General features: G+C 39.4%; 2 protein-coding genes and 1 pseudogene across 18 annotated transcripts in view; 1 reads left to right on the forward strand and 2 right to left on the reverse strand.

Annotated features, from left to right (window-relative positions):
• LOC148776587 (olfactory receptor 11G2-like) overlaps positions 1-15,831 on the reverse strand; it is a 49,359-nt gene extending 33,528 nt beyond the window's left edge. For 8 of the 17 annotated variants that reach the window (XR_016038245.1, XR_016038242.1, XR_016038244.1 and 5 more), the window contains exon 1: positions 15,518-15,831. The gene's annotated coding sequence lies outside the window, so the exon portion shown is untranslated. Of the gene's footprint in view, positions 1-102; positions 445-11,007; positions 12,130-15,506 lie in introns of those variants that run through there. The other 9 variants (XR_016038248.1, XM_088839857.1, XM_088839856.1 and 6 more) reach the window with 4 other exon arrangements.
• Positions 15,832-16,891: 1,060 nt separating this feature from the next.
• Positions 16,892-17,862, forward strand: LOC129555060 (olfactory receptor 11G2-like; annotated as a pseudogene).
• A 5,722-nt stretch (positions 17,863-23,584) lies between these two features.
• Positions 23,585-24,907, reverse strand: LOC148776588 (olfactory receptor 11H6-like). Its single transcript, XM_088840338.1, has 2 exons — positions 24,860-24,907; positions 23,585-24,556 (listed from the first exon to the last, which is right to left on the reverse strand). The coding sequence occupies exons 1-2, from the start codon at positions 24,905-24,907 to the stop codon at positions 23,585-23,587; spliced, it is 1,020 nt and encodes a 339-aa protein (XP_088696464.1).
• Positions 24,908-26,445: the final 1,538 nt, after the last annotated feature.

The raw sequence follows: 26,445 nt of genomic DNA on the forward strand, positions 1-26,445 counted from the left end.
AAGAAATAACTTCTAAAAGGTTATTTTTATGTGTGTTAATAACTTTATCATCTCAAATATTTTCAGCACTTTAAATAGCTTAGTTAATGTTGAAGAACTTACTTTTTCGGGTATAGTCTATTTCATTGTTACATCTCTTCTTTTACCCCTCACATCCAATTCATTAGCAGGATTCTTCTGTTTCTAAAGTAAGGCTTGTATCATGCACTCCTTTGTCTTAACTGCTGTCTCTCAAGTTCAAATTACCATCCTTTCTTCCTTAGACTTCTGCAGCAGCATTCTAACACAGCTTGCTTCTACTTTTGCCCTTCTATCCTCCATTTTCTAAGCAGCAACCGAGTACTCCTTGAAAAATGGAAAAACTGATGATGTTACACTTTTAAGTAAAACTTATCCCTCTCAGCAATTCTGTGCCAAGAAGTCTTACAGAGCTGTTACAGAAAACAGGAAGGTGTTCTAGAAAACAGGAATTGCCATCACCATTTTATGCTCAATCTAACATATTTAATTAGCTTGTATCACTATTCACTTTTCATTACTGAGCTCCTCTGTACAGAAGACTGATGATGTTACCTGCCTCAAGTCTGAGCTGAAACTGTCAAAAAAAATTCCCCAAACCAATCAACCAAACAAACAGCAAAAGACCAATAAACTCACCCTGCATCAATTACAGAGGGTACTGTGAACATGGGTGCAGTGATGTCTCTGTATTTGTACCCTGGCCATTTGGACTGAGTTAATTAACAACAATCGCCTTGTTTTCTTCGTTTACTTGTTAAATTAGTCAACCCTGGAAAAACTGAGATCGAGTATGTCTGAATGAACCAGGCCATGCCATACACAGTACAAGGAAGATATTCACCAATATTTTAATTTTCCCTCAAAACTCAGGACAATAGAAGCCTTGGTATCCATTTGTTGGCTCTCTCTCTAGAACCCACCCAGAGATGTTTCATGTGTGTGCGCTCAGTTGCTCTGTCATGCCCAACTCTTTGTGACCCCATGGACTTCACCCTGCCAGGCTCCTCTGTCCATGGAATTTTCCAGGCAAGAATATTGGAGTGGGTTGCCATTTCCTTCTCCAGGAGATCTTCCCAACCATGACAACTCAATTCACTTCCTTAGTTAGTTTGTACAGTTTCAGTGAGGGACTGTAACATTGGATAATCTGTTTCTGGAAGATACTTAAAAATAAGGATAATTTTCCAGAGTAGGATGACAGGTAGGGAGCTGTATATGATAGAAAAATTATTGAATTTAGAATTATTGTTTAGAATTATTTAAATTATTATTTATTATTTAGAGTTATTTGTTTATTTGTCATAAGAAATTAATACTTAGCTATTATAAGCACACAGTTATGCCTTCTTTAAAGGACTGTTACAAAGATAACTGAATGAGATGAATTCCTGTGGAAGTACTTTGACTGTTGCCTGACCAGTAAGAGTTTAAGTGATATTGGTTGTATGCATGTGACCGTGATAATTCAAAGAGAGCTGTGGGTAAAAACCAGTAGATTATGATTTTTTGCTCTCCTAAACACTGCATAGGGACGGCGGAGCCTGGTCGGCGGAGCCTGGTTGGCTGCCGTCTATGGGGTCGCACAGAGTCAGACACGCCTGAAGCGACTTAGCAGCAGCAGCAGCAAACACTGCATAATCTTATTACCTGGATCAGCAAAGGGAATTCTAACCTGGAGCTTCTCAAAAGTTTATTTTTTATTCTCTTAGAAGAGATAGCCTTCTTAACAATAACCAGAGAGGAGGAAAGAGCTGGAAATGGTTGTGGTAAAAATTCTTGAATATGTTTGCTGAGGGATGGAGGGGTTATAAGCAGAGACTGCCAGGAAGTAAGTCCTGTTTTTCCTGATCCTTGAGAATCCATTTATTGATGCTAAAGGAAAACAATGTCAAGAGACATCGCTATGCTTGTTATTCACTTCCCTTGGGATCTTCCTTAATTTCAGTGTTTTTATTTTCTATGCGATTGAAATGATGTCTTTTTCCTTCTTTAAAATTCTTACAGATAGAAGGAAATGTTAGCAAATCAACTGGTTGCTTGATTAATTAATCAACCAGTATATCTAACTCTAACTCCCCTAAGTGTGCATACCATGTGGCCAATGAAGACTTTAAAAAACTTGAAGGCAATAAATGCAGCCCCAGATGTCCATAAATGATTTGACTAGACCTCAAAGTTATTACAAGCTGTTCTGACACTCTCAGCTAGGTCATGCTATTCTGTTATCGGACACATACATGAAACAAAACAAAGCTACCTTATAATTTTGTCTAAGGATAAAAAAAACCAATGTCACTGTGCCAGTCATGAAATACCAAATATCCTCCTCTCTTGGCTAAAATGAGTGTCTACTACTTAAAAAAAAAGCCAATTACAGCTTTAATCTCCTTCTTCTCTGCCCTCTATGTAGATAAAATCTTATCTAGATACCTAGTCTTAGAATTGCCCTTGCATAGACAACATACAATCTGCAGCAGACCATCACTTCCTTAGATCCTCCCTCAAATCAGTCAACCAAATCACCAGTCATATAATAGATTATTTTATAATTGAAGTGCAATTGATTTACAATACTGCTATTAGTTTTAGATGTATAGCAAAGTGATTCAGTTATGTATACATGTATATATATGTACATATATATACAGATTTTTCCATTTTTTTCAGATTTTTTTCCATTATAAGTTATCATAAGATATTGAATATTGTTCTTTATGTTGTACAGTAACCCCTTTGGTAACCATAAGTTTATTTTCTATGTCTGTGAAGCTATTTATATTTTAGAGGTAAGTTTAATTGTATAATTTTTTAGATTCCATATATAAATGACATATGGTATTTGTCTTTCTCTTTCTTACTTAGTATGATGATGTCTCGATCCATCTATGGTGCTGCAAATGGTATTATTTCATTGTTTTTATGTCTGAGTAATATTCCGTCGTATACATGTATCACATCTTTATCCAGTCATCTGTCAATGGACATTTAGGTTGTTTCCATTGTCTTGGCTGTTGTAAATAGTGCTTCTATGACTATTGGGCTGCATGTATCTTTTCAAGTTAGGGTTTTCTCCAGATACATGCCTGTAGCCTACCCGTCTCCTCTGTCCATGGGATTCTCCAGGCGAAAATACTGGAGTGGGTTACCATGCCCTCCTCCACGGGATCTTCCTGATCCAGGGATTGAACCCATTTCTTTTACGTCTCCTGCATTGGCAGGAGGGTTCTTTACCACTAGTTTCACCTGGGAAGCCCACAGCGTAGGCTATTTCCCTTGAAATCATGACTACATCTCCACTCCTCAACTCTAATTGTGCTTTGTCCTTCAAGGTGCCCTTTTGTCATCAAAGAGTAAAACAAAAAGGCACCTTGGAGGACAGAGCAAGGAAGTCTCTCCCCTTCTTCCAAATGTAGATTTCCACCTCAGGAATTTCTTTCACCCTTTGTGCACATAATTGTTAGACACTGTACTAACTGACCAGGAATAACTTTAAAGAAAGGAATAATTTTGCATCTGAGATAGGTATGTAAGGTCAAGTCCACCTGACATGTGCAAACTCTTGACACCTGAAAGAATTTTCTCTGAGGCTGCCCAGTGTTACCCACTCTTCAGGTATACCAGGCAGAGCCTGTGTTGAATCTCAGAAATACTTCCTACCTGAGCCAACTGGATTCAACCTCCTCCGCTGTTAGCCACAGTTTTGATGTGTATGAGTTCAAGGAGGAAGAGAGCACCTCCTCTGTTTCTATTCTCAGGACACGTAAGGCTAAAGCAGAGCTGTCCAATAGAAATAGGTGGGCCACACACGCAAACAACATGTATAAGGTACATTTTTCTAGTTACCACATTAAAAAGAAATAGTAAATTTAATTTTAATAATCTATCAGCCTAAAACATCATTTCAACATGTAGTCAATATAAAATTATTAACCAGATATCTTGCATTCATTTTTTTCATCCTGCAAACTGGGGTGAATTTTATATACATTAACAGCATGTTTCAGCTTGGATTCACATTTCAGGTGCTCAGTAGCCACATATAGCTAGTGGTTACCATATTAGACAGTGTAGCTCTTGGCTTCCTGCATCCTCCTTTGTAATGAAAGTGGGTGAAAGTGTGGTAAGTTAAGATTAGGAGGTTAGGAGCTTTAATAAGTAACTTTAGATAAATGACTTATTGTGTTTTCTTTACTCTCCCTTCCTCTTTGTCCTCTTCCTCTGAAGGGAGGCTGAAATTCAAAACATAACTTTTAGAGAAGAGAGAGGGATAAAAACCTTGAAGTGGCAAAAGAGACAAGGAGGGCTGCCAGTAAAGTCCGGTCAGGGCCACTTTGAGAAAAATAGCACAGTGGAATTGTATCGATGTTTCCCACAGTGATGGTTGTAGAAAGGGGTTGGTAGGGAGGGAGAAGAGGCTAACTTATTAGGAGATGGCAGAGTTTATGGCCCCCTCTTTAGTCTTTCTGATGGTGGTATATAGACCAGAGGATATGCCTTTTTATACAAAGAACTAAGAGGTCTAAATGTTCTAAGTAGTACATTTGACATTGAGATGCATAGGTGTTCTGGAGGAACTCTTGACTTGTGGGGCCACAGATGTGTTAACAATTCAATTAAAAAAAATTGTAGAGAGAGAGGAATGCATAAGGTGCCAGAGCACAGAGCAGTGTTGGACTAAGAGCACAGGTTTGGGGGTGCAGGTGGGAAGTGCCAGAAAAGTGCTCACAGAGAAGCTGATGTTTCAGCTGAGTTTTGAATGATGAGTTGGAAGTTTTCTAGATAGAAGTCAGGGAACGATGGTGGTTGGTAATGTTACAAACAGTAAAAGAAGCATATAGAACATTCCTAATATATAACTGAATTACACAGTGAGTGTGGGGCTCCTGAAAGGAGATGAACTTAAACATGCAGGAACTTAGATATGCTAAAGATGTTGAACTTGATCCCATAGGTGGGAAGGAAATATATAGGGATGGAAAGCAAAAGAGATGACAAGATTTGCATTTCAGAAAATCTGGCATCTTTAAGTTTAGGTATTATTTTGTTTAATGCCATAAAACAGCTTCTTCTCTCACCAAGTATGTCATAAGCTATCAGATTAGCTTTAAGGAGAAGATGAATTCAAATTAATTTCATTATCTCAATCTTCTGAGATTTTCACAATTCCCCTTAAAAATACTGCTGATGTCTCAGAGTGTTACAGAGTCAAGTTAGTAACAGATCCAATGAGTTCTGAAGGATCATATACCCCTCATGTGTGCACATTGAAATAGCATGAGAATTGCCTTGGTCCTATAATGGCTTGTGAATAGTTAATACAGTTCCCCAGGTCTTTATTTGGGGGGATCACTAGCTCTGTGTTCTTGAGGATCTAGAATGTTTGAATGGTAGCCATTGGGTCACCTTGGAGGAAAAGATAGACTTAAGGGTATGTTCATGTTCTCTCAGTTGACGTCGACATATATCATCACACTGGAGGCATGAAATAGTGTTGCTACACTTATTTATAAAGTCTGGTTTGAAGAAACAGGCTAGCAGCACAGTACACAGCTTTGGTGCTAAGAACAGAGGGAAAGGTAACGTTAATGAAGAAAGTCCTGGAACTTTTTGGAGGGCAATGTGACCAAAATTTAAAATATATTCACTGTATGACTCAAAATTTTTGTTTTTCTGGATTTGTTTTTCATATACAGTTTCCTTAATTTCTCCCTGTTATGGTAAATTAGAAAGTTGGATGGAATTATTCTGTACATATATACACTATGATACAGTTGTCGGCTTAAAAATATAGCCACAACCTGAAAGGAGACAGTTATTTTATTTGGTGGGAATATTTAGGACTCAGAGCTCAGGAGACAGGCAGGAGGGGAACAAAGGGAGCAGGCAGTTTGAAAGCATTCTATGTATGGGAAGAAGCAAGCCTCTGGGCTCACTGAATTCATTCCTTTCATATACACCTCAGCTTAGTTCAGTTCAGTTCAGTCGTTCAGTCGTGTCCGACTGTCTGCGACCCCATGAATCACAGCACGCCAGGCCATCACCAACTCCAGGAGTTCACTCAAACTCATGTCCACAGAGTCGGTGATGCCATCCAGCCATCTCATTCTCCGTCGTCCCCTTCTCCTCCCGCCCCCAAACTTTCCCAGCATCAGAGTCTTTTCCAGTGAGTCAACTAGTCGCATGAGATGGCCAAAGTATTGCAGTTTCAGCTTTAGCATCAGTCCCTCCAATGAACACCCAGGATCGATCTCCCTTAGAATGGACTGGTTGGATCTCCTTGCGGTACAAGGGACTCTCAAGAGTCTTCTCCAACACCACAGTTCAAAAGCATCAATTCTTCGGCGATCAGCTTTCTTCACAGTCCAACTCTCACATCTATACATGACCACGGGAAAAACCATAGCCTTGACTAGACGGACCTTGGTTGGCAAAGTAATGTCTCTGCTTTTTAATATACTATCAAGGTTGGTCATAACTTTCCTTCCAAGGAATAAGCGTCTTTTAATTTCATGGCTGCAATCAACATCTGCAGTGATTTTGGAGCCCAAAAAAATAAAGTCTGACACCGTTTCCACTGTTTTTCCATCTATTTCCCAAGAAGTGATGGGACCAGATGCCATGATCTTTGTTTTCTGAATGTTGAGCTTCAAACCAACCTTTTCACTCTCCTCTTTCACTTTCATCAAGAGGCTCTTGAGTTCCTCTTCACTTTCTGCCATAAGGGTAGTGTCATCTGCATATCTGAGATTATTGATATTTCTCCCAGCAATCTTGATTCCAGCTTGTGCTTCTTCCAGCCCAGCGTTCCTCATGATGTACACTGCATATAAGTTAAATAAACAAGGTGACAATATACAGCCTTGACGTACTCCTTTTCCTATTTGGAACCAGTCGGTTGTCCCATGTACAGTTCTGACTGTTGCTTCCTGACCTGCATACAGGTTTCTCAAGAGGCAGGTCAGGTGGTCTGGTATTCCCATCTCTTTCAGAATGTTCCACAGTTTATTGTGATCCACACAGTCAAAGGCTTTGGCATAGTCAATGAAGCAGAAATAGATGTTTTTCTGGAACTCTCTTGCTTTCTCCATGATCCAGTGGATGTTGGCAATTTGATCTCTGGTTCCTCTGCCTTTTCTAAAACCTGCTTGAACATCTGGGAGTTCACGATTCACATATTGCTGAAGCCTGGCTTGGAGAATTTTGAGCATGACTTTACTAGTGTGTGAGATGAGTGCAATTGTGCGCTAGTTTGAGCATTCTTTGGCATTGCCTTTCTTTGGGATTGGAATGAAGACTGACCTTTTCCAGTCCTGTGGCCACTGCTGAGTTTTCCAAATTTGTTGGCATATTGAGTGCAGCACTTTCACAGCATCATCTTTCAAGATTTGAAATAGCTCAACTGGAATTCCATCACCACCACTAGCTTTGTTCCTAGTGATGCTTTCTAAGGCCCATTTGACTTCACATTCCAAGATGTCTGGCTCTAGGTCAGTGATCACGTTATCGTGACTATCTTGGTCGTGAAGATCTTTTTTGTACAGTTCTTCTGTGTATTCTTGCCACCTCTTCTTAATATCTTCTGCTTCTGTTAGGTCCCTACCATCTTTGTCCTTTATCGAGCCCATCTTTGCATGAAATGTTCCCTTGGAATCTCTAATTTTCTTGAAGAGATCTCTTGTTTTTCCTATTCTGAGCTTCCCATGTAGCTCAGTCGGTAAAGCATCTGCCTGCAACACAGGAAACCTGGGTTCAAGGCCTGGGTCGGGAAGCTCTCCTGGAGAAGGAAATGGCAATCCATTCCAGTGGACTGCCCAGAGAATCCCATGGACATAGGTACCTGGCAGGCCACAGTTCACTGGATTGCGAGAGTCAGACACAACTTAGCACCTCAGCTATCCCAGGCCAATCCTGCTTCCTTGTTCACCTTGCTTCTTGCATTTCCCCTGTCCCCCAGTACCCCCTACCCCCACCTCAGCAATCATCGTAAGGGTGGCAGCATTTTTTGGATTACAGTTTTAGGAGCCCTTATTCACAGGGAGGCCTGACATGCTGCAGTCCACGGAGTCACAAAGAGTCAGACACAACTGAGCGACTGAACTGATACACATTTTGAGGTCAGATTCACATTTTGAAGAAATAGGCTGTGACATTTCTTGTTTATTAACATGGCAGGAGATATTTTCATTTCACATAGTCAACCATGGATTGATTTCTTTATATATTTATCAAAATATAAATATTTGATTCAGTCAGTTACATTTTGGTTCTCCAAACAAAGTTCTTTTGTAGTGGGTCGCTTGAAAGATGTTTATTTACTACTCATTTAAATCCCAAACAGGTATTCCTACTCCACAGGAGACTGTTCTTCATGTGATGATTCTGGAACTTAGGTTTTTCCATCTTGGGCTTTGCCATCTTCAAAACTCAGCTTCTTGGGTCAACATGCTCAATCACATCAGAGATCGTCAAGGATTTTGTATGGGTAAGGCCTGAAGTATTGCACATCAGCTTTAAATACATCATAACAAGTAGAACTCAGTCACATGAGCACACCTATGCTGCAAGGAAGGCTTTGAAAAAAACTGTTGAGTTGAAGAAGAGGAAATGGATTTGTTGCAGTTATACAATTAATGTCTCAACTTCTTGGTTGACCAATACCTATCTTGTTTGACCTATATGTGGAAATAAGGAGTTTTGTAAGGAATAGAGACAGCTCTGTGGGATAGGCTTGTGTGTGTGTGTGTGTGTGTGTGTGTGTGTGTGTGTGTGATTTCCTCAGTTCTGTCTCATCACAACAAAAATTTGAAGTGATGGACCAACATTACAGCCCTCGGATAGACCGTGTCACAGCTCTTGGACAGATCAGTGTTACAGCTCAGTTTTATTTAGAAAATAAAGGAAAATACATCTTCGAGCTGTGATGGAATGCCGACCCAAAGACTGAAGAGAAAGAGAGAGACCCCCAGTCCTTTGGCTCCTCTTTTTATATGTTTTTCTCCTCCCCCTGGGTCTGCCCTATGTAGATTGAGCTAGCCAGGAGTGCTGTTTGTTTTCCCTGAGGTCCTAACTCTGGTCCTTGGACCTTCCTTTGTTTGGGGGCCTTTCCCTTCTCTGTCTTTTAGCCACCACCCTTCTGGACTCCTTTTTCCTGTTTTAATACTTAACAGGCTCAGTTTGGATTTAGTGGATGAGATCTTTAAATTGCATTTGGACCACAAGAATGGGAAACTCTAGGTCTAACAAAGGTTGAAGGTAATGGTACATATCATGTCAAAAACCTTTGTTAGCTAAGAAGTAATTTATAAAGTTAGGAGACACAGCTCTTGAGGGAGCAATAATGTGCGAGCCTAGAACATTTGGGTGTGTGTGTTTGCATGTACGTGTGTTTGCATGTACGTGTGTTTGCACGTGAGTCTACATATAAGCGTGTGCACATGCATGGGGTTTTTATCTCCAATTTGATCATCACTGAAGATGAAACATTCTTGAGTCTGTATGATGCATATTAATTGCTTCCATTGCTCCTGGGGTTGAGATCTCCAGAGACAGGCTTCAGAGTCTGGAAGGAATAAATAATGAGAAGCAGAGAGATTTGTGGTATATTCTACTCTCTGAGTAAAACCTGAAAGGAATCTTTGTGAAGAAAGGTACCTGAAGATGTTTTACAAAGGAGTTGACACCCTGGACTCCTGGGAAGCATGAGGATAAATGTATATGGGCATATGGAACAGTCACTTATTTCCTATGTCTTGATGTCCATTTTATTTTGTTTATTAACATGAGAAAGCATAAATTTTCATGATTGCTTTCATTTACAAATACTGTTCCTATTACAAAAATCTTAATAGACATGGAATTAATAATTTTTTTTTGTCAAATTGTCATTTTGTGTTTTACAAGTTGTCTTCAAAAGAACTGTATTTTTAGCAGACAGGAAAATGGAAACTTTTTTCTTGAAGACTTGGGCAATAATTTAGATGAGTCTCTTCTGTTCTCTTTCACACGGATGACAACATAGCAAATGAACACCCATTTTGTGTGGCTTGTGAGAGAAGAAAACTTTGTAAGTAGAAGCTAATTTACTTAATGAAATATGGAGATTCAAAAGAGTCAAAAGAAAATGGGACTGGGGAATCAAGTAGGATTCTTTACAGTCTAAGCCACCAGGAAAGCCCTCTGAGACATACCCAAAGGCAAAAACAGGAGTGTCTGTTCAGTGTGTTGGTCTATGGGAACTGAAGGGCCCCTTAGCCTGTGTCTGTTGTGCTGAGGGTGGCTGTTTGCTCCGAGGCATCCCAGGTGAGAGGACAATCAGAAGACAGCTAAAGAATATTACTGTGGAAAATGAAAAGTAAGATCTCTCTTTTCTGTCTTCCTCCTGTGCTCCTTGAGCAATATTTAATTACCTCTGCTTATTTTAAAGACCAGGAGATTAGGTTTCTACCACTGCCCATCTCTTGAAACCAACCCTGGTATCTTTTTGCACATTTATTACCCATGGTCAGGTTCTTCACCCATTCTCCTTGAGTTATCAAAACAGCTTTCTAATAATTTCTTGTTAATTTCATCAGCCTATAATTGTCTGGTGAATTGTCTTGTGAATGCAGCTTCCATAAACTCTTGATCATTTTACTGTTCTACTAGAGCAGCTCCAGATTTCCACTGACTAGCAAATTAAGCCCGAACGAGTCAGACTGGCAGTGAGTCCTCTGCTTTGAGGCCCTATCTTTGTACCTAATATCTGACTATACCTTTACAGATATTCTAACTTCCACTCTTTTGGATTGTCCTGTGAACATAATTTCTTGTATTCAAATGCTATTGATATTCTGCCTCCATCATTGATCATGGAAATGTGTGTTTTGCCAAGGTCCATCACCCTCTCAAAAGACTTTCTTTCTTTCTTTTTTTTCAACTGAATATAATCGTCATGTCTCACATGATTCAGAAACCAGTACTCGAGAAAATAAGCACCACACTCGGGGAGTTGGAGAACTCACATTTATTATGCCGGTGGGCCCAGAGAAGTTAACACTCCAGGCTCTGAGCCCCAAACAAAGGGGTTGCAGAATTTTTATACACGGACAGGCCTGATTAAGTTGATTTGCAGGCTTGTGGGGGCTGGGCGATTGCAAAAAACAGTACAGGGGTGAATGAGATAAGAGCCAGTTCCTAGTATTGTGAGTCCCCACTTTCTGAGACCTAAGTGATCCAGACTTTGCAAGGAGCAAGCTGAGTTACAGAGGCAGAAGAAAGAGGAGGTTATGTAAAATTTTAACTTTTCTTCTTCATTCCCTCTCTTGATGCTTCTATCACTCATTGCAGAAAGCATCATCTCATGTTTTGGTAGGACATTCAGAGCTCCCAGTCGTTTAGGGGGCTATATTGAGCTCTTAGCATTTGTAACTTTATGCATTCAATTTGAGGGGTTATGAACTGGGTAATATCATTGAGACTACAAGGGCCAAACCAGAGTGCCACAAACAGCATGAAAAGAGGACCTGTTAAAGGGAGAAGCCACGATGCCCAGCTCCAAATATTGTTCCAATCACCCCAGGAATTAGCTAGTTTCTCTCTCCTGTTTGTGATTTGTTCCCTTAGCTGTTGGGCGATGTCCCTATTTCTGATTGGTTTTCATAAAAGCAGCATTCTTCATTCAAAAAGAGGAATAGTCCTCCCTTTTCAACTGTCAGTAGGTCTAGCCCTCTCCTATCCTGTAAAACCACCTAGCCAAGGAGTCTAGTTGGTCCTGTAATGAAGAGCACAGCAATAATACCAATTAGGGATAGAGGCTAGGGTTGACAATGAAAATCCATTGATATTTTGCTAGCTGGATCCTCAAGCTTCTTTCCTGCGTTGACCCGCCAGCTGCTGGAGTGTGGCTGGAGCAAGGCTGAAGAATCCTCAAGCTCCTGCCGTGCATTGACTCGTCAGATTCCGGAGTGACCAGAGCAGGGCTCAGTGTCCTTCGTGGGTGAGGGCCGTTGTCTTTGGAACCGGACCTTGAGGCGGTTTTTGGGGTGCTGAATGCTTTCCAGGTGTCCTCATCACAGGAAGTAGTTGCCTTCTTGACTCTGGTGTGGTGGATCCAAGGGATGACACCTATAACTTTAACAGCAGTAGTGGTTGCCAGGAGAACCGTGTGAGGGCCTTTTCAAACTGGCTGAAGTGTTGTTTTTTTTTTTTTTTGTCCTAATCTTTAACCCATACCTCATATCCTGGCTGATAGAATGAACCCAATTGCCCAAAGGAATGGGTGTCCTTTCTAAGGTTTCTCCGGCAATATGGAGACTTTTCCAGGGCCTGAAGGTATCAGGACACCTCAGTTCAGCTAGTTGCTGATGGTCTTCCTTGAGTTGTTTATCACTGGGGGTGGTCTCCCATATAAGATCTCAAAAGGAGAATAGCATGAGGACCTAGGGGTGCATTTACGGAGGGAGATGAGAGTGCACAGAATGATAAGGCAGCTTGTTCTAGCCTTGTCTTGGTGTTGGCCGGGGGATATTCTTGTTGCACTACTACTTGGAAAAACAAGCTTAACAAGAAAGTTAAAGATATATGACCCAAAGATTAATAGATGTAGGAAAGCTGCTGAGGGGCTAGCCAGGAGAACCAGGTCCAGACACTGATTCATGAAATTAGTGTTTCTCTAGGTATAAGATGCAAGAATTTGTACTCATAAAAATCTTTACCTGAAAACACCTGATAATCTGAAAGCTTGTTTTTTTATTTTACCCCCAGAGCACAGAATGCCTTATTTTTGCATCTCCACCCTGATCTGTCAAGGTGGTGCTGAAGGTCAGCATCTTGTAATGGTCATGATTTAATCTTTGTGGAGGCAACTGGCAAGGGCCAACTTTCAGTCAGCAGGACCCCTTCATAGCCACATATTTGACCAGGTTTTGGGGGCATTTCATGGTCATTGTGTCCTGCAGTGCTGGGAAGGCTCATTCCCAGGTCGAGCAAAGATTCCATTGACAGCCCACTCAGTGTGTTGTCACTAGACCAGGCCTTGTAAGTGGCAAAAGCCTGTGGACCATACCTGTCTTACTAGCCTCTTGGTCCAGGAAAATATTTCCTCTTGTTTCTTCTCATATCTAGAGCTACATTGTTACAATTATTGATCTCATATGGAACTGCATATCAGCATTTTATCACAGGCTCAGTCACACATTTGGTAACAAGAAATAATCTTCTGAAGCAAGCTACATAGACAATAATATAGCTACCAGTTATTAGTAAAGTCACAAGCAAGAATTTAAGTCAAGAACTTTCATTGTGTATAGCCTGATATACCCCAGGTCATCTGACTCAGTTAAATGATTATATCCGAATGTTAATCTCCTGGTTGTACATCATGAAGCATCTGACCTTTATCTAAAGATTGGTTACCGAGATAAGCTTTAGAAACAATCTTAGAGTCCTTAATTAAGCTTTTAAGCAATATAACATAACAAGGAACTATCTCAGAAATGTCTTAGTCAGCACAGACCTTAATTAACGAAACTGAAAGGTAATTTTTTCTTTTTTTTGGAGAACTCATTGTGAGGGCATTAACACTGTAGTCAGGAAAGGCTTTAACCCATCAGATAAAAATGAGGTCTGTCAGGGAGCCGGGAAAAGCCACATGGCCGCGTTGGATTCCCATAGCCCTGTTTGATTTTTAGCTGTTGTTTTACCATTTTTAATTTCCTGATTTAGGAGCAGACTATTACCATGTTTTAAGGACATCAAGATAGCAAAATCTAACAGTGAGGGTTTTTTTTTTTTTTTTTGTAGAAGCAGAATGAGCTTTGTCTACAAGTAGCATAATCTTAAATGTTTATTTACTTTACCAAAGTAACAAAAAGATTTTGAAAACAAATGTAAATCACTTAAAAGCAAAGAAATTCATAACCTGTAAAGGAGCATTCTAAGAAAACTTTGTTCTCTAAACAGAGAGAAGACCAAATTCCAGTCTGGTACCAGCTTATTGTTAATAACAAAATTTATTTATCTGCTTAATCTTAGAAAGTCTTTTCCATAAATTTTGAAGAACTAGCAGTATTCTTCTAAAAGCATGAGAGTAAAACCATAGAAGGAATATTTAAAATCTGACTCTATTGCAATTGACAAAGAAACCTGGTTGTAACACTTTAATATGATAACTAGAATTATAATTGACCATATTTTATCAGGGCATATCAAATCTTGGTGAATTTCACATAATTTTAGGATATCTTATTAGCAACATCAACCATACAGTATAACCTAAAAAGTTTTATCACCCTTTCAGCAGTACTTCTCATACAATTGGACATGTCCAGTGAACCCAGGTAGCTTAATAGCTCTCTGGGATGTCTCAGGGGCCCTCTGAAGCACCCCAAAGTTAGCTGGAAGTCAAGTTATTTAGGAAGCTTTGCCAATAAATGTCAAAAGGGTTTATAACAGTCAGGTATGATCATATAAATCACTGTGAAATAGTAGTTATTTACTTATCCAAAAGTAACAAAAGATTTCAAAGGTAAATATAGAACAGATCAATTAAGAGATAAAGAAACTTGAATCTACTATTAAAACAGTTTTAACATCTGAAGAAAGTTTGTCCCGTTAACAGAGAGAAAGGCCGAATTCAAGTTTTGTACCACCTTACTTTAAACTCATTTAGGTAAACTTAATGAAATTTATTTTAAAGTTAGTCAGTCCTAACCATGCACAAAACTTTTTTTCAGGGTCCACTTTCCACAAACTTTTTAATCACTTTCTGCAACAGCCACCTGTTAAGTCAGACCTACTTTCTCTTCCCTTTATAAAATATAATTTTATTTTTTATGCTGTCTTTATTAAAAACATATATCCTACTTTCCTTATTATATTAGCAAACAAATGTTAATACTAGATATTTAATATTGAATACTTCCCAGTTCATGTGAATCTGAAATTTATTTAGGTTAATTTTTCTTATATTTAGAATTGTTTGATTTGTAAGTGCTTACTTTTCTTTAGGCCAATTAAATCAGAACTCACTTACAACTTCAACAATACTCTCAGAAAAAAATACACTGAGATATACATAAATTCAGACAGACAGAGATCTTATAGTTTTCTGTTTGAGATTTAAAATATTTCTTTGACCCCCTTTGTTTTCTTTGTTTGAAGTTCTAATTTGTCCAAGGCTGAAGTCTCAGGCAGAGTTGGCTGTGTATTTCAAGGACATGGAGAGTGTTAACTTCAGGCTTTTTCCTAGGCAGGCCTTTTAACAAGCTAGTTGTTTTTAATTGCATATGCAAAAAGAATTGGTTTTGCATTTTCAAAAAGAAAAATTTCTCTCACTCTGTTCAATCAGCAATCACGCACTCACAATCATTGAGCGGTTATCACAATGCCTCCCTTCTCCTGAGTCCCCAGGTTTCCTTAACTGTTGCTCCCTTCCTGGGAGCTCCAACGAGGTGATCAGTATCCTCTTTTACCCGTTGGGGTAGGATCCCAGTTCATGGGGACATTACCGGGGCCTTACTTGATCCTGTGGCCATTCCTGGTGAGCTGGTCCGTCCCTCCAATGAGTCCAGTCAGGGCTTGGCCGTCCGGAGAGTCGGAACACTGGTCCGAAAGAGAACCTGGAATACTGTCAGGTGGCATGCTTCCTTGTTAGTCTCGGGGTTCCTTTGCTCCAGCCCAGTGGAACCACCAGTCCTGTGGCTCAAGGGGCCCTTGTGGTTGGAATCTTGCTGAGGCCTCCAGAAATGGTGCAGAAACCAGTACTCGAGAAACCAAGCACCCTATTCGGAGAGTTGGAGAACTCAGGTTTATTATGGCGGTGGGCCCAGAGGAGTTAACACGCCAAGCTCTGAGCTCCAAAAATGAGGTTGCAGAGCTTTTATACATGAACAGGCATGATTAAGAGGGTTTGTGGGTTTGAGGGGGCTGGGCGATTGCAAATAGCAGGACCAGGGTGAGTGAGATAAGCTCCAGTTCCTAGTATTGTGAGTCTCCACTTTCTGAGACCTACATGATCCAGACTTTGCAAGGAGGAAGCTGAGTTACAGATGCAGAAGGAACAGGAGGTTATGTAAAATTTCAACTTTTCCTCTTCAACATGACCACGAAAATTTTCTTATGTCCCATTACACTGTTAACTATGTCAGCAGCAGCACTACAACATAGGTGGAGGGCTGCTAACATCCAGTCCATATTCCGTATTAGCTCCCCATGAAGTTGCCACAAATAAACACACAGTCTAAGCAAAAACAGTTTCCTTGCAAATGAGATTCCAAGGTAAATACCCTTGCCATTGTAGTGCTTGCATGCTCAGTTGTGTGAGACTCTTTGTGACCTCATGGATTATAGCCTGCCAGGCTCCTCTGACCATAGGATTTTTCAGGCAAGAATACTGAAATAGGTTGCCATTTCCTCCTTCAGGTGATCTTCCCGACCCAGGGATTGGATGCGCGTCTCCTGCGTCTTCTGCGTTGACAGGAAGATTCTTTACCCACTGAGCCACCTGGAAATTCCCTTAGATCTCTTCTAATCAGATTCAAACTCCCTCTGTATAGAAATTCTAGAGGCCCTAATGCATTGTTTGAAGTTGTTTTGAGCAAAAGATGTCTGACATAGCTTCCGAAGAGTAGGGACTCTGCTTTTTGTTCATTCTTTCCCTATTTCCTAAAACAGTGTCTGGCAATAGTACGTGCAAAATAAATATTTGTTGGATAAACAAGGAAGGAAAGGAGAAAAAGAGGATAGAAAAACTCACTTTTCCAGAGGGAAAATAGAAATATAAAAAACCCCATATGTTTATGGAAAATAAACATTTCTCTTCACCAAAAATTGGAAAAAATATAGATATTTCTGTGATTCTCATCGTCTCTTGTCACTTCCACAGGTCCGACGAATGAGGACCTTGGAGACTAATACCTCTGGGTCTGTGAGTGAGTTCATTCTCCTGGGCTTCCCCTGCCGCAGGGAGATCCAGATCCTCCTCACTGTCATATTCTCCCTCATCTACCTCCTGACCCTCCTTGGGAACGCAGCCATCATCTGTGCTGTGTGGTCAAGCCGGAAGCTCCATACACCCATGTACATCCTCCTGGCTAACTTCTCCTTCCTGGAGATCTGCTATGTCAGTTCCGATGTGCCCAAAATGTTGGCCAACATCATCTCCCAGACCAAGAGCATCTCCTACGCTGGCTGCCTGCTCCAGTTCTACTTCTTCTTCTCCACTCCATGTGTGCGGCTGAGTGTTTATTTCTGTCAGTGATGTCTTTTGATCGATTTCTTGCCATCTGTAGACCTTTGCATTATCCTATCATTATGACCCACCGCTTGTGTGTGTTTTTAGTGGTCTTCTGCTGGGCAGGTGGCTTTCTCTGGTTATTGATCCCTTTGATTCTTATATCTCAAATGCCCTTCTGTGGTCCAAACACTGTTGACCATTTTCTCTGTGATCTGGCACCTTTGCTGGCACTGTCCTGTGCTCCAGTGTCTGGAATTAGGCTGATTTGTGGTATCGTGAGCCCTCTAATCATCCTCCTCACCTTCCAGTACATTCTTGGCACTTACTTTTGTGTCCTTAGTGTGGTGCTACAGATGTCCTCAGGCTCAGGAAGGCAGAAGGCTTTCTCTACTTGTGCCTCCCACCTTGCTGTGGTATCCCTCTTCTATGGCTCAGTCATGGTGATGTATGTTAGCCCAGGTTCTGGCGAATATCCAGGGATACAGAAATTTGTGACCTTGTTCTATGCTTTGGCAACCCCTTTCTTTAATCCCCTGATCTACAGCTTCCGGAACAAAGATATGGAAGAAGCACTAAAAAATCTTTTGAGTGTTTTACTGAAGGAAATCTTTAAAGGCTCCAAAAGTTGAATTTAACATAATGCATAATTCATGTTTAGGAGGATGCAAGATCATGAGATGAATGAGATTATGTTTTTTTCCTTTCATTTTATTTCCATATATTGGGAGGATGGCTTTGAAAAGTCCATTAGACCCATGATTAAACTCTTAGGAAGTTATTATTCATGGTCCAGATATGTTTGTACCTTAGATTTAGTTGTTTTGAACAATTTAATAAGATTTTCACATAGTTCTCTTTTGGTATACATTACATTTTGCTGACTTATCTCAACATCCTCAAATTCTGCCTTCATCAAAGCCAGTTCGATTTTTTAGAGCATAGCAAATGCTAAAGTATTGCAATCATATGAATATTTAGCTAGTAATCCTTCAGATAACCAGATTACCAGATTTTTAAACAAAATGCTCAATATCAGAGAAGATTTAGCAGAATTTCTTTTGTGTATCCCATTATTTTAAGTATTGTTTTGGGCACCAACAAGGGTCCTCAGTAAGATTATGTTGTCTTGATCGACTCTCCACATTTTGCCAATACTGTCACTTTAGGAGGCAGGTCCTTGTCTTCCATATGCAGATACGTGAAGATTAGTTCATATTCAGTGTAAGCCAGAGGTGTAGACTTTGTCGGATCACTACAAACCAGCACACAGTGCACTTATTTTCTTTTTTTTTAATTTATTTTAATTGGAGGTTAATTCCAATATTGTGGTGGTTTTTGCCATACATTCATGAGAATCAGACATGGGTGTACATGTGTTCCCCATCCTGAACCCCCTCCCACCTCCCTCCCCATCCCATCCCTCAGGGCCATTCCAGTGCACCAGCCCTGAGCACCCTGTCCCATGCATCGAACCTGGACTAGAGATCTATTTCACATATGGTAATATACATGTTTCATGCTATTCTCTCAAATCATCCCACCGTCGCCTTCTCCCACAGAGTCTAAAAGTCTGTTCTTTACATCTCTTTTGTTGTCTTGCATATAGGGTTATCATAACCATCTTTCTAAATTCCATAAATATGTGGTGATAGACTTTATTGGTGTTTTTTTTTTCTGACTTACTTCACTCTGTATAATAGGCTCCAGTTTCATTCACCTCATTAGAACTGATTCAAATGCATTCTTTTTAATAGCTGAGTAATATTCCATTATGTATATGTACCATAGCTTTCTTATCCATTTGTCTGCTGATGGACGTCTAGGTTAGATATTGTAAACAGTTCTGTGATGAACATTGGGGTACACGAGTCTCTTTCAATTCTGGGTTCCTCAGTGTGTATGCCCAGCAGTGGGATTGCTGGGTTGTATGGGAGTTCTATTTCCAGTTTTTTAAGGAATCTCCACACTGTGCTCCATAGTGGATGTACGAGTTTGCATTCCCACCAACGGTGTAAGAGGGTTCCTTTTTCTCTGCACCCTCTCCAGCATTTGTTGTTTGTAGACTTTTTGATAGCAGCCATTCTGACCGGCATGAGATGGTACCTCATGGTGGTTTTGATTTACATTTCTCTGATAATGAGTGATGGTGAGCATCTATTCATGTGTTTGTTAGCCATCTGTATGTCTTCTTTGGAGAAATGTCTGTTTCGTTCTTTGGCCCACTTTTTGATTGGGTCTCTTATTTTTCTGGAATTGAGCTGTGGGAGTTGCTTGTATATTTTTGAGATTAATTCTTTGTCTGTTGCTTCGTTTGCTATTATTTTCTCCCATTCTGAAGGCTGTCTTTTCACCTTGCTTATAGCTTCTTTCATTGTGCAAAAGCTTTTAAGTCTAATTAGGTCCTATTTGTTTATTTTTGCTTTTATTTCCATTACTCTGGGAGGTGGATCATTGAGGATCCTGCTATGATTTACGTAGAGAGTGTTTGCCTATGTTTTCCTCTAGAGTTTTATGGTTTCTGGTCTTACATTTGGATCTTTAAATCCATTTTGAGTTTATTTTTGTGTATGGTATTAGAAAGTGTTCTAGTTTCATTCTTATATAAGTGGTTGACCAGTTTTCCCAGCAGCACTTGGTAAAGAGATTGTCTTTTCTCCTTTGGATATTCTTGCCTCCTTTGTCAAAGAAAAGGTGTCCGTAGGTGTGTGGATTTATCTCTGGGCTTTCTATTTTGTTCCATTGATCTATATTTCTGTCTTTGCTGTGCACTTATTTTCATGTAGTTCTCTACAAATTTCTCTGAGTCCCTCAGAGGTATTTTCTACTAATTTCTTGTTTTCTAAAATAAGAACTTAATTTACAATATTGCACTTCATGAGGAAACCTTAGGCTAAAATTTTGTTATGGAATAGCTTCAGCACTAACTTTGATTTCAAACTTAATCAAACATCAGAAAACTCCTGCTGGATATTTTTGCATGAAGATGCATTTCAAGTTAGATGTCTAATCCTAAAGTTTTAATCTTTTAGATTAGCTCTAGTCATACTTATTTGTCACCGACTCGATGGACATGAGTTTGAGTGAACTCCGGGAGTTGGTGATGGACAGGGAGGCCTGGTGTGCTGTGATTCATGGGGTCGCAAAGAGTCGGACACGACTGAGCGACTGAACCGAACTGAACTGAACTGAATACTATTTGTCAATGGCTCCACTGAGCTATAGCTTGAATTTAAAGTCTTAACATTTACTTTTTTGAAATTGAAGTATAATTTTGTTACAGTGTTGTGTTAGTTTCTGCTGTATAGGGAAGTGCATCAGCTATATGTATACATATGTCCCCTTTTTGGATCTCACAAAATGAAATAGTGTGGTGTTTACCAAGAATAAGTGTAGACCAGTAGAATATAATATATGACTTATGTCTGATTATTAAAGAGATTTTAATATAAAATATAAATGTTTTTCATTTTGGTGAGAAAGTTCTGAAAAAAATCTTAACAATCAACAAGGAATCTAGTTCTAATTTTCTGTGAGTGTTGTTTTTCAAAAGGCACCTCTAATTTAACCATATTAATCCAGGGAATATATAAATACAGTCAGCCCTCTGTATTTGTAGTTTCTGAATCTGTGGATTCAAGGAACTAAGGATCAAAAATACTAAAAAAAAAATGCCAGAAATTTCCAAAAAGAAAAACTTGAATTTGTTGTGCACAAGCAACTATTTTCATGACATATACATTGTGTTTATAACTACTTACATAACGTTTACATTGTATTAGGTATTATAAATAACCTAGAGATGCATTGGAGAAGGAAATGGCAACCCACTCCAGTGTTCTTGCCTGGAGAATCCCAGGGACAGGGGAGCCTGGTGGGCTTCCGACTATGGGGTCACACAGAGTCGGACACGACTGAAGTGACTTAGCAGCAGCAGCAGAGATGGCTTAAAGTACACAGGATGTGCTTAGGTTACATGCAAATACGATGCCATTTTATGTAAGGAAATTGAGCATTCTCAGGTTTTAATATCTGTTTAGGTTCCTGATATTCTTTCTCTTTCGTGATTTTCTCGCAAATACAAATAAGAGTAAAGACATCACCTTGGGAGAGGATGAGTGAGTGGAGTACTTTGAGAATGCAGGAAAATATATTCTTGTAACATAAATAATCTTTCCTGTTATTAAGAAGAAGGTAGAATTGACAAGCTTGACAACTTATCTCAAAAAAAGAGGGAACAATTTCTGTCCACTGCCCTATTTAATAAGTAGAAATCTTGCCCATGATTTTTACATTATACGTCTCATATTTAAACTGTTCTCTTACACAAAAGTTGGGTTTTTCTGCTGGCTCAGCAGTAAAGAATCTGCCTGCAACGCAGAAGACACAAGAAACGCGGGTTCAGTCCCTGATTTGGGAAGATTCCCTGCAGTAGGACATGACAACCAACTTCAGTATTCATGCTGAGAAAAGCCCATGTACAGAGAAGCCTGGCAGGTTACGGTCCATGGGGCCATAAAGACTCGGACACAACTGAAGTGACTGAGCATGGCACATACACAAAAGTTAGATTTAATTAGCAGTATCCGAATTTTCAGTGAAGGTGACTGCTTCCATGGGAAAACCTGGAATTAAAATGTAAAGATTTATGTACGTATTTATATATACCAGAGGAATCTGCTTTGTTGTGTCATGACAGAATAAGACCAACCTATATAAGAATTACATACATTAAACAGAATTTCTCATACTGTCAAGACCATGACTAGTTTCACTAAATAAAATATAGAAATATACACTTAAAAATGGATGAATAAAGATCCAAGTGGAGATTTATAAGTAGACAATTTTATATGCAAGTCCAGAAGTATGAGTTGAAGTTGCAAGTAGAGGTAAAAACCTAAGAAGTATCAACATAATGAAATGGCAACATAATCAGCATGAATGGCATTTTAAGCTGTTAGATTCTTTGAGATCTGTCTGAACCAGTGCTGAGATACAAGGTGAACCACAAACAACACACATGTAGTTTTTAATATTTATTAGCCACATAAACAATGATTGAAAGAAATAGGCGAAATTAATTTTGATAATATATTTTAACTCAGTTTATCCCAAAGAGTATCATTTAAATTTATAATGAATTTAAACATTGTTAATGAAACATTTACATTCTTTTATTATACTAAGTCTTCAAAATTGGTGTGTGATTTTACAATTATTACATTCTTCATTAGGATTAGTTACATTTCAAGTGGTCAATAGCCACATGTGGGTTATGGCTGTTGTACTTGACAGTGTATGTATACATAGAGAAAACTGAGGTCTAATTAAGGAGCCCAAAAGTTGTCGAGGTTAAACAAGTAAGTGAATTGTCATTTTTCAGAATACAGTTTCTTTGCTTAGAAGGAATAACTGTCCTCTTATTTCACTGGTTTTCCTATTTTAAATCCCAATTTAAACAATTGGGAACAATTGTTTAAATCATAAATTTAAACAATTTATGAACAATTCAGAGTACAGGCGGATGATCAGGTCAAGCCGAAAAATTTATATCAAGTGCTGACTGCCTTGAAGTAGCTTATATTTAATTGGCAGAGTCTGTTTTCTGGTTTCTCATGCTTATTTTCTGTTAACAGTAAATGTTCCTCTACTTAAAGCTTGGAAGGTGCAGAAACGCAGTTTTGAGTAATAATACTTAATGATTTGGCACATGTAAATGTGTGCTTGCCTTTGTACTCTCTTCAAAGTTGGACCAAGAATATTCCTTAAGAAGAAACCATATAAATTCCTATTTTAATTTGCTACATACTGTGTGTAGCTCATCAGTTTTAGGTAGTAAGGAAAACACAAGTGAAAAACACTACTGTTTCAGTGACAGATATTGAGTCCTTGATCTTATAAATTAAGTGATTGGCTTTTTTTGTGAGCATAGTAAGTTGGTGCTATTTCTCAATTATAGACAACCTTATAATTGGAAAAGCAAAATAGTTGATAAATTTAAAGTGCATAAAACAGTATTAGGATAAAATCCAAGACACAAGTTGGAAGTATGAGCCTTAGTTTTATATATACCAACTTGATTATATTAGTTTTAGGACTACAAAAAAAATCTTTAAAACATCAATTTATATTAATACATTGGTGAATAAAAACTCCATGAAACTTTGCTGCAATAGACCTTTGGAACTGTGGGTATTTTATTTTGAGATAGGATGAGAGTTTTTTGGTGTGTGTAATGAATCATACTTTCATGAGATTAAGAAGTCAAATACTCAGACATGCCCAGAAAAGAATTTTTTTAAATGAGAGAAATTCTGAAATCTTGAGAGAATAATAATGTAAAAATGTATATCATTTCTCTGTATTTTTAGAAAATTCTGAGGCACAGAGGACTTTCCTCAGTGCATCTTTCATATCTTTGTTCCGGAGGCTGTAGATCAGAGGATTAAAGAGTGGGGTTGCCATGCAGTAAAACAGGGTCACAAATTTCTGTGTCCCAGGATGGCTCCTGGAGCCTGGACTCACGTACATCACCATAACTGAGCCATAGAACAAGGAAACCACCAAGAAATGGGAGGCACATGTAGAAAAAGCTTTGTTCCTGCCTGAGCCAGCTGGGACCCGAAGTACAGCTCGCAAAACTAAGGTATAGGACCCAAGAATGTAGAGGAAAGTGATGAAAATGATAAGCGAGCTTACAGTGGCACAAGTTAGAGTAGTTTTTGGAACGGGGGCACAGGACAGTGCCAACAATGGTCCCAGGTCACAGAAAAAATGGTCAATGACATTAGGGCCACAGAAAGGCACCCGGGACATAAGAACTGCAGGCATCAGTATTGATAAAAAGCCACCTGCCCAGCAGAAAACCACTAATCGGGCACAGAGTTGATAGGTCATGATGGTGGGGTAATGCAGAGGTCGACAGATGGCAAGGAACCGATCAAAGGACATCGCAGATAGAAAGTAACCCTCAGCTGCACACATGGAGAAGAAGAAGTAGAACTGGAGCAGGCAGCCAGCATAGGAGATGCTCTTGGTCTGGGAGATGATGTTGGCCAACATTTTGGGCACATCGGAACTGACATAGCAGATCTCCAGGAAGGAGAAGTTAGCCAGGAGGATGTACATGGGTGTATGGAGCTTCCGGCTTGACCACACAGCACAGATGATGGCTGCGTTCCCAAGGAGGGTCAGGAGGTAGATGAGGGAGAATATGACAGAGAGGAGGATCTGGATCTCCGTGCGGCAGGGGAAGCCCAGGAGAATGAACTCACTCACAGACCCAGAGATATTACTGGCTTCTGAGAGGTGCATTCTTCTGATCTATGAAGGGAATGATCATTAGATTAGCCATTTCTTTCTCTTGAAAAGTCATTTTTTAATTTTCTGACTTCTGTTTATTCCTTTAATGCACTTTCGTGAAAGGGCTCCATATGGTTCTGATTTTAACTCATTTCCCAATGATCTAGCTTCGTCCAGTGAGAGCAGAGTTCTGAGAACCCCAGCCAATATGTTACTATATGCTCCCAGAGCGCCCACTGTAACAGTCTCCATTTTTTTCAGAGTACAAATTTCACTGACATCATATAACATGGAGTCCAGATTGTTTTCTATGTTTGCATTTACCTTAATTCTTCCTTGATGTAAAGTTCCATAAGATACACCCTCATACATCCATGTAATTTCTTTTCTCCTCGTTGCAAAGAAAATTTTATTTAGAATTTTGGAAAATTCTAAGAAAAATCAAAGTTCAAATTAATATGGTAACACATGGTAACTAGAGTTATTGTGGTGATCATTTTGTAGTGTATGAAAATACTGAATCATGATCCTGTACACCTAAAACTAATATAATATTGCAAGTCTATTTTATTTCAATTAAAAAAAAATGGCCTGGCAATATTCATAGCAGAAAAGTGGAATTCAAGGCTTGTCTTCAATAAGACAAAGAGAATCATTTTATATGAATAAGAGGTAAAAGATGAATGAAAAAATATTAAAGCTTGTCATGTTGTAAAAAAATAATAAATTACTATGAAGTTGAATTAGGTCAGTACAAAAAGAGTACCTTACTATGTTGTCAGTTAACATTTTCTCAGGATATCTGTCCTGGATGGCTCTGTTAATGGAAGCAGGGTGCTGAAGACATTGCCACAAATTCCATTTTAGACAGTACCTATTAGTTTCTTAGAGCTGGTATTTAACTTCTACTTGCTGAGCCAACAGCTAAACTGATACAGAGAAAAAAGGACCTTCGTTGGCTTCTCTTTAATTAGGAGATCCTGGCTTTCAAATAGAAAAACAGCAAGAGGCAGATGGAGAAAACTTCTCTCTTTGCTTAGATGGCTGCAAAAGTATATTGTGCATGTACTACAGCTTTTCCTCCTTGACCCAAATTCTGATTTATGATAAAGAAGAGTTTTAGCACGGCTACTAACTAAAGCTGGAAATCACCATCTTTGACCTGCCCTGCGTCCTAATTTTTGGCACTTTTATGAAAGTGAAAGTCACTCAGTCCTGTCCAACTCTTTGTGACGCCATGGACTATACATCCATGGAATTCTCCAGGCCAGAATACTGGAACGGGTAGCCTTTCCCTTTTCCAGGGGATCTTCCCAACCCAGGGATTGAACCCAGGTTTCTGGCATTGCAGTCGGATTCTTTACCAGCTGAGCCACAAGGAAAGCGCAAGAATACTGGAGTGGGTAGCCTATCCCTTCCCCAGTGGATCTTACAGACCCAGGAATCGAACTGGGGTCTCTCCTGCATTGCAGGCGGATTCTTTACCAACTGAGCTATCAGGGAAGCCCTCTGACTTGAACCAATTTCTGAACATTTTTTTAAAAAAAAATTTGACGTCTAAGGTAGTGAGCAAACAGCACCCGCTGTTATGTAGGAAGCATTTATTGTGACCATCACTTAACATTCATTATCTCAATAAATTCTCCTCCCTCTGCTTTCCAGTTCTAGAGCCTTAAGATAAAACACCTTCACATTTCTAAATGTAGCGCTGAATTTTATTGTCACTCTGAGCACGTTGATTCTAAAATCCAACTTTTTCCCCTACACAGATGTCAGCTATGTATGTATTAGCTGTGTTTCCTTATTGTGTTTTATTCAATTTGTTCATCTGCCACTTGCCTATATCAAATTTCCACTTGTGCATGTGGAGGACTAGCCTCAGGAAAGCTGTGTTAGTGATTGAGGCTATA

The sequence above is a fragment of the Moschus berezovskii genome, chromosome 9 (genome assembly GCF_049115385.1).
Source record: "Moschus berezovskii isolate FMDL1 chromosome 9, NW_MosBer_1.0, whole genome shotgun sequence".
NCBI lineage: Eukaryota > Metazoa > Chordata > Mammalia > Artiodactyla > Moschidae > Moschus > Moschus berezovskii.

Bases quoted from the DNA above. Each gene is read 5' to 3' on its own strand.
- LOC148776588 (XM_088840338.1), bottom strand. From the start codon at position 24,907: ATGTATGAGGGTGTATCTTATGGAACTTTACATCAAGGAAGAATTAAG. The intron at 24,557-24,859 runs GTAAATGCAAAC...TTCCCTTCATAG, and splicing joins TACATCAAGGAAGAATTAAG to ATCAGAAGAATGCACCTCTC.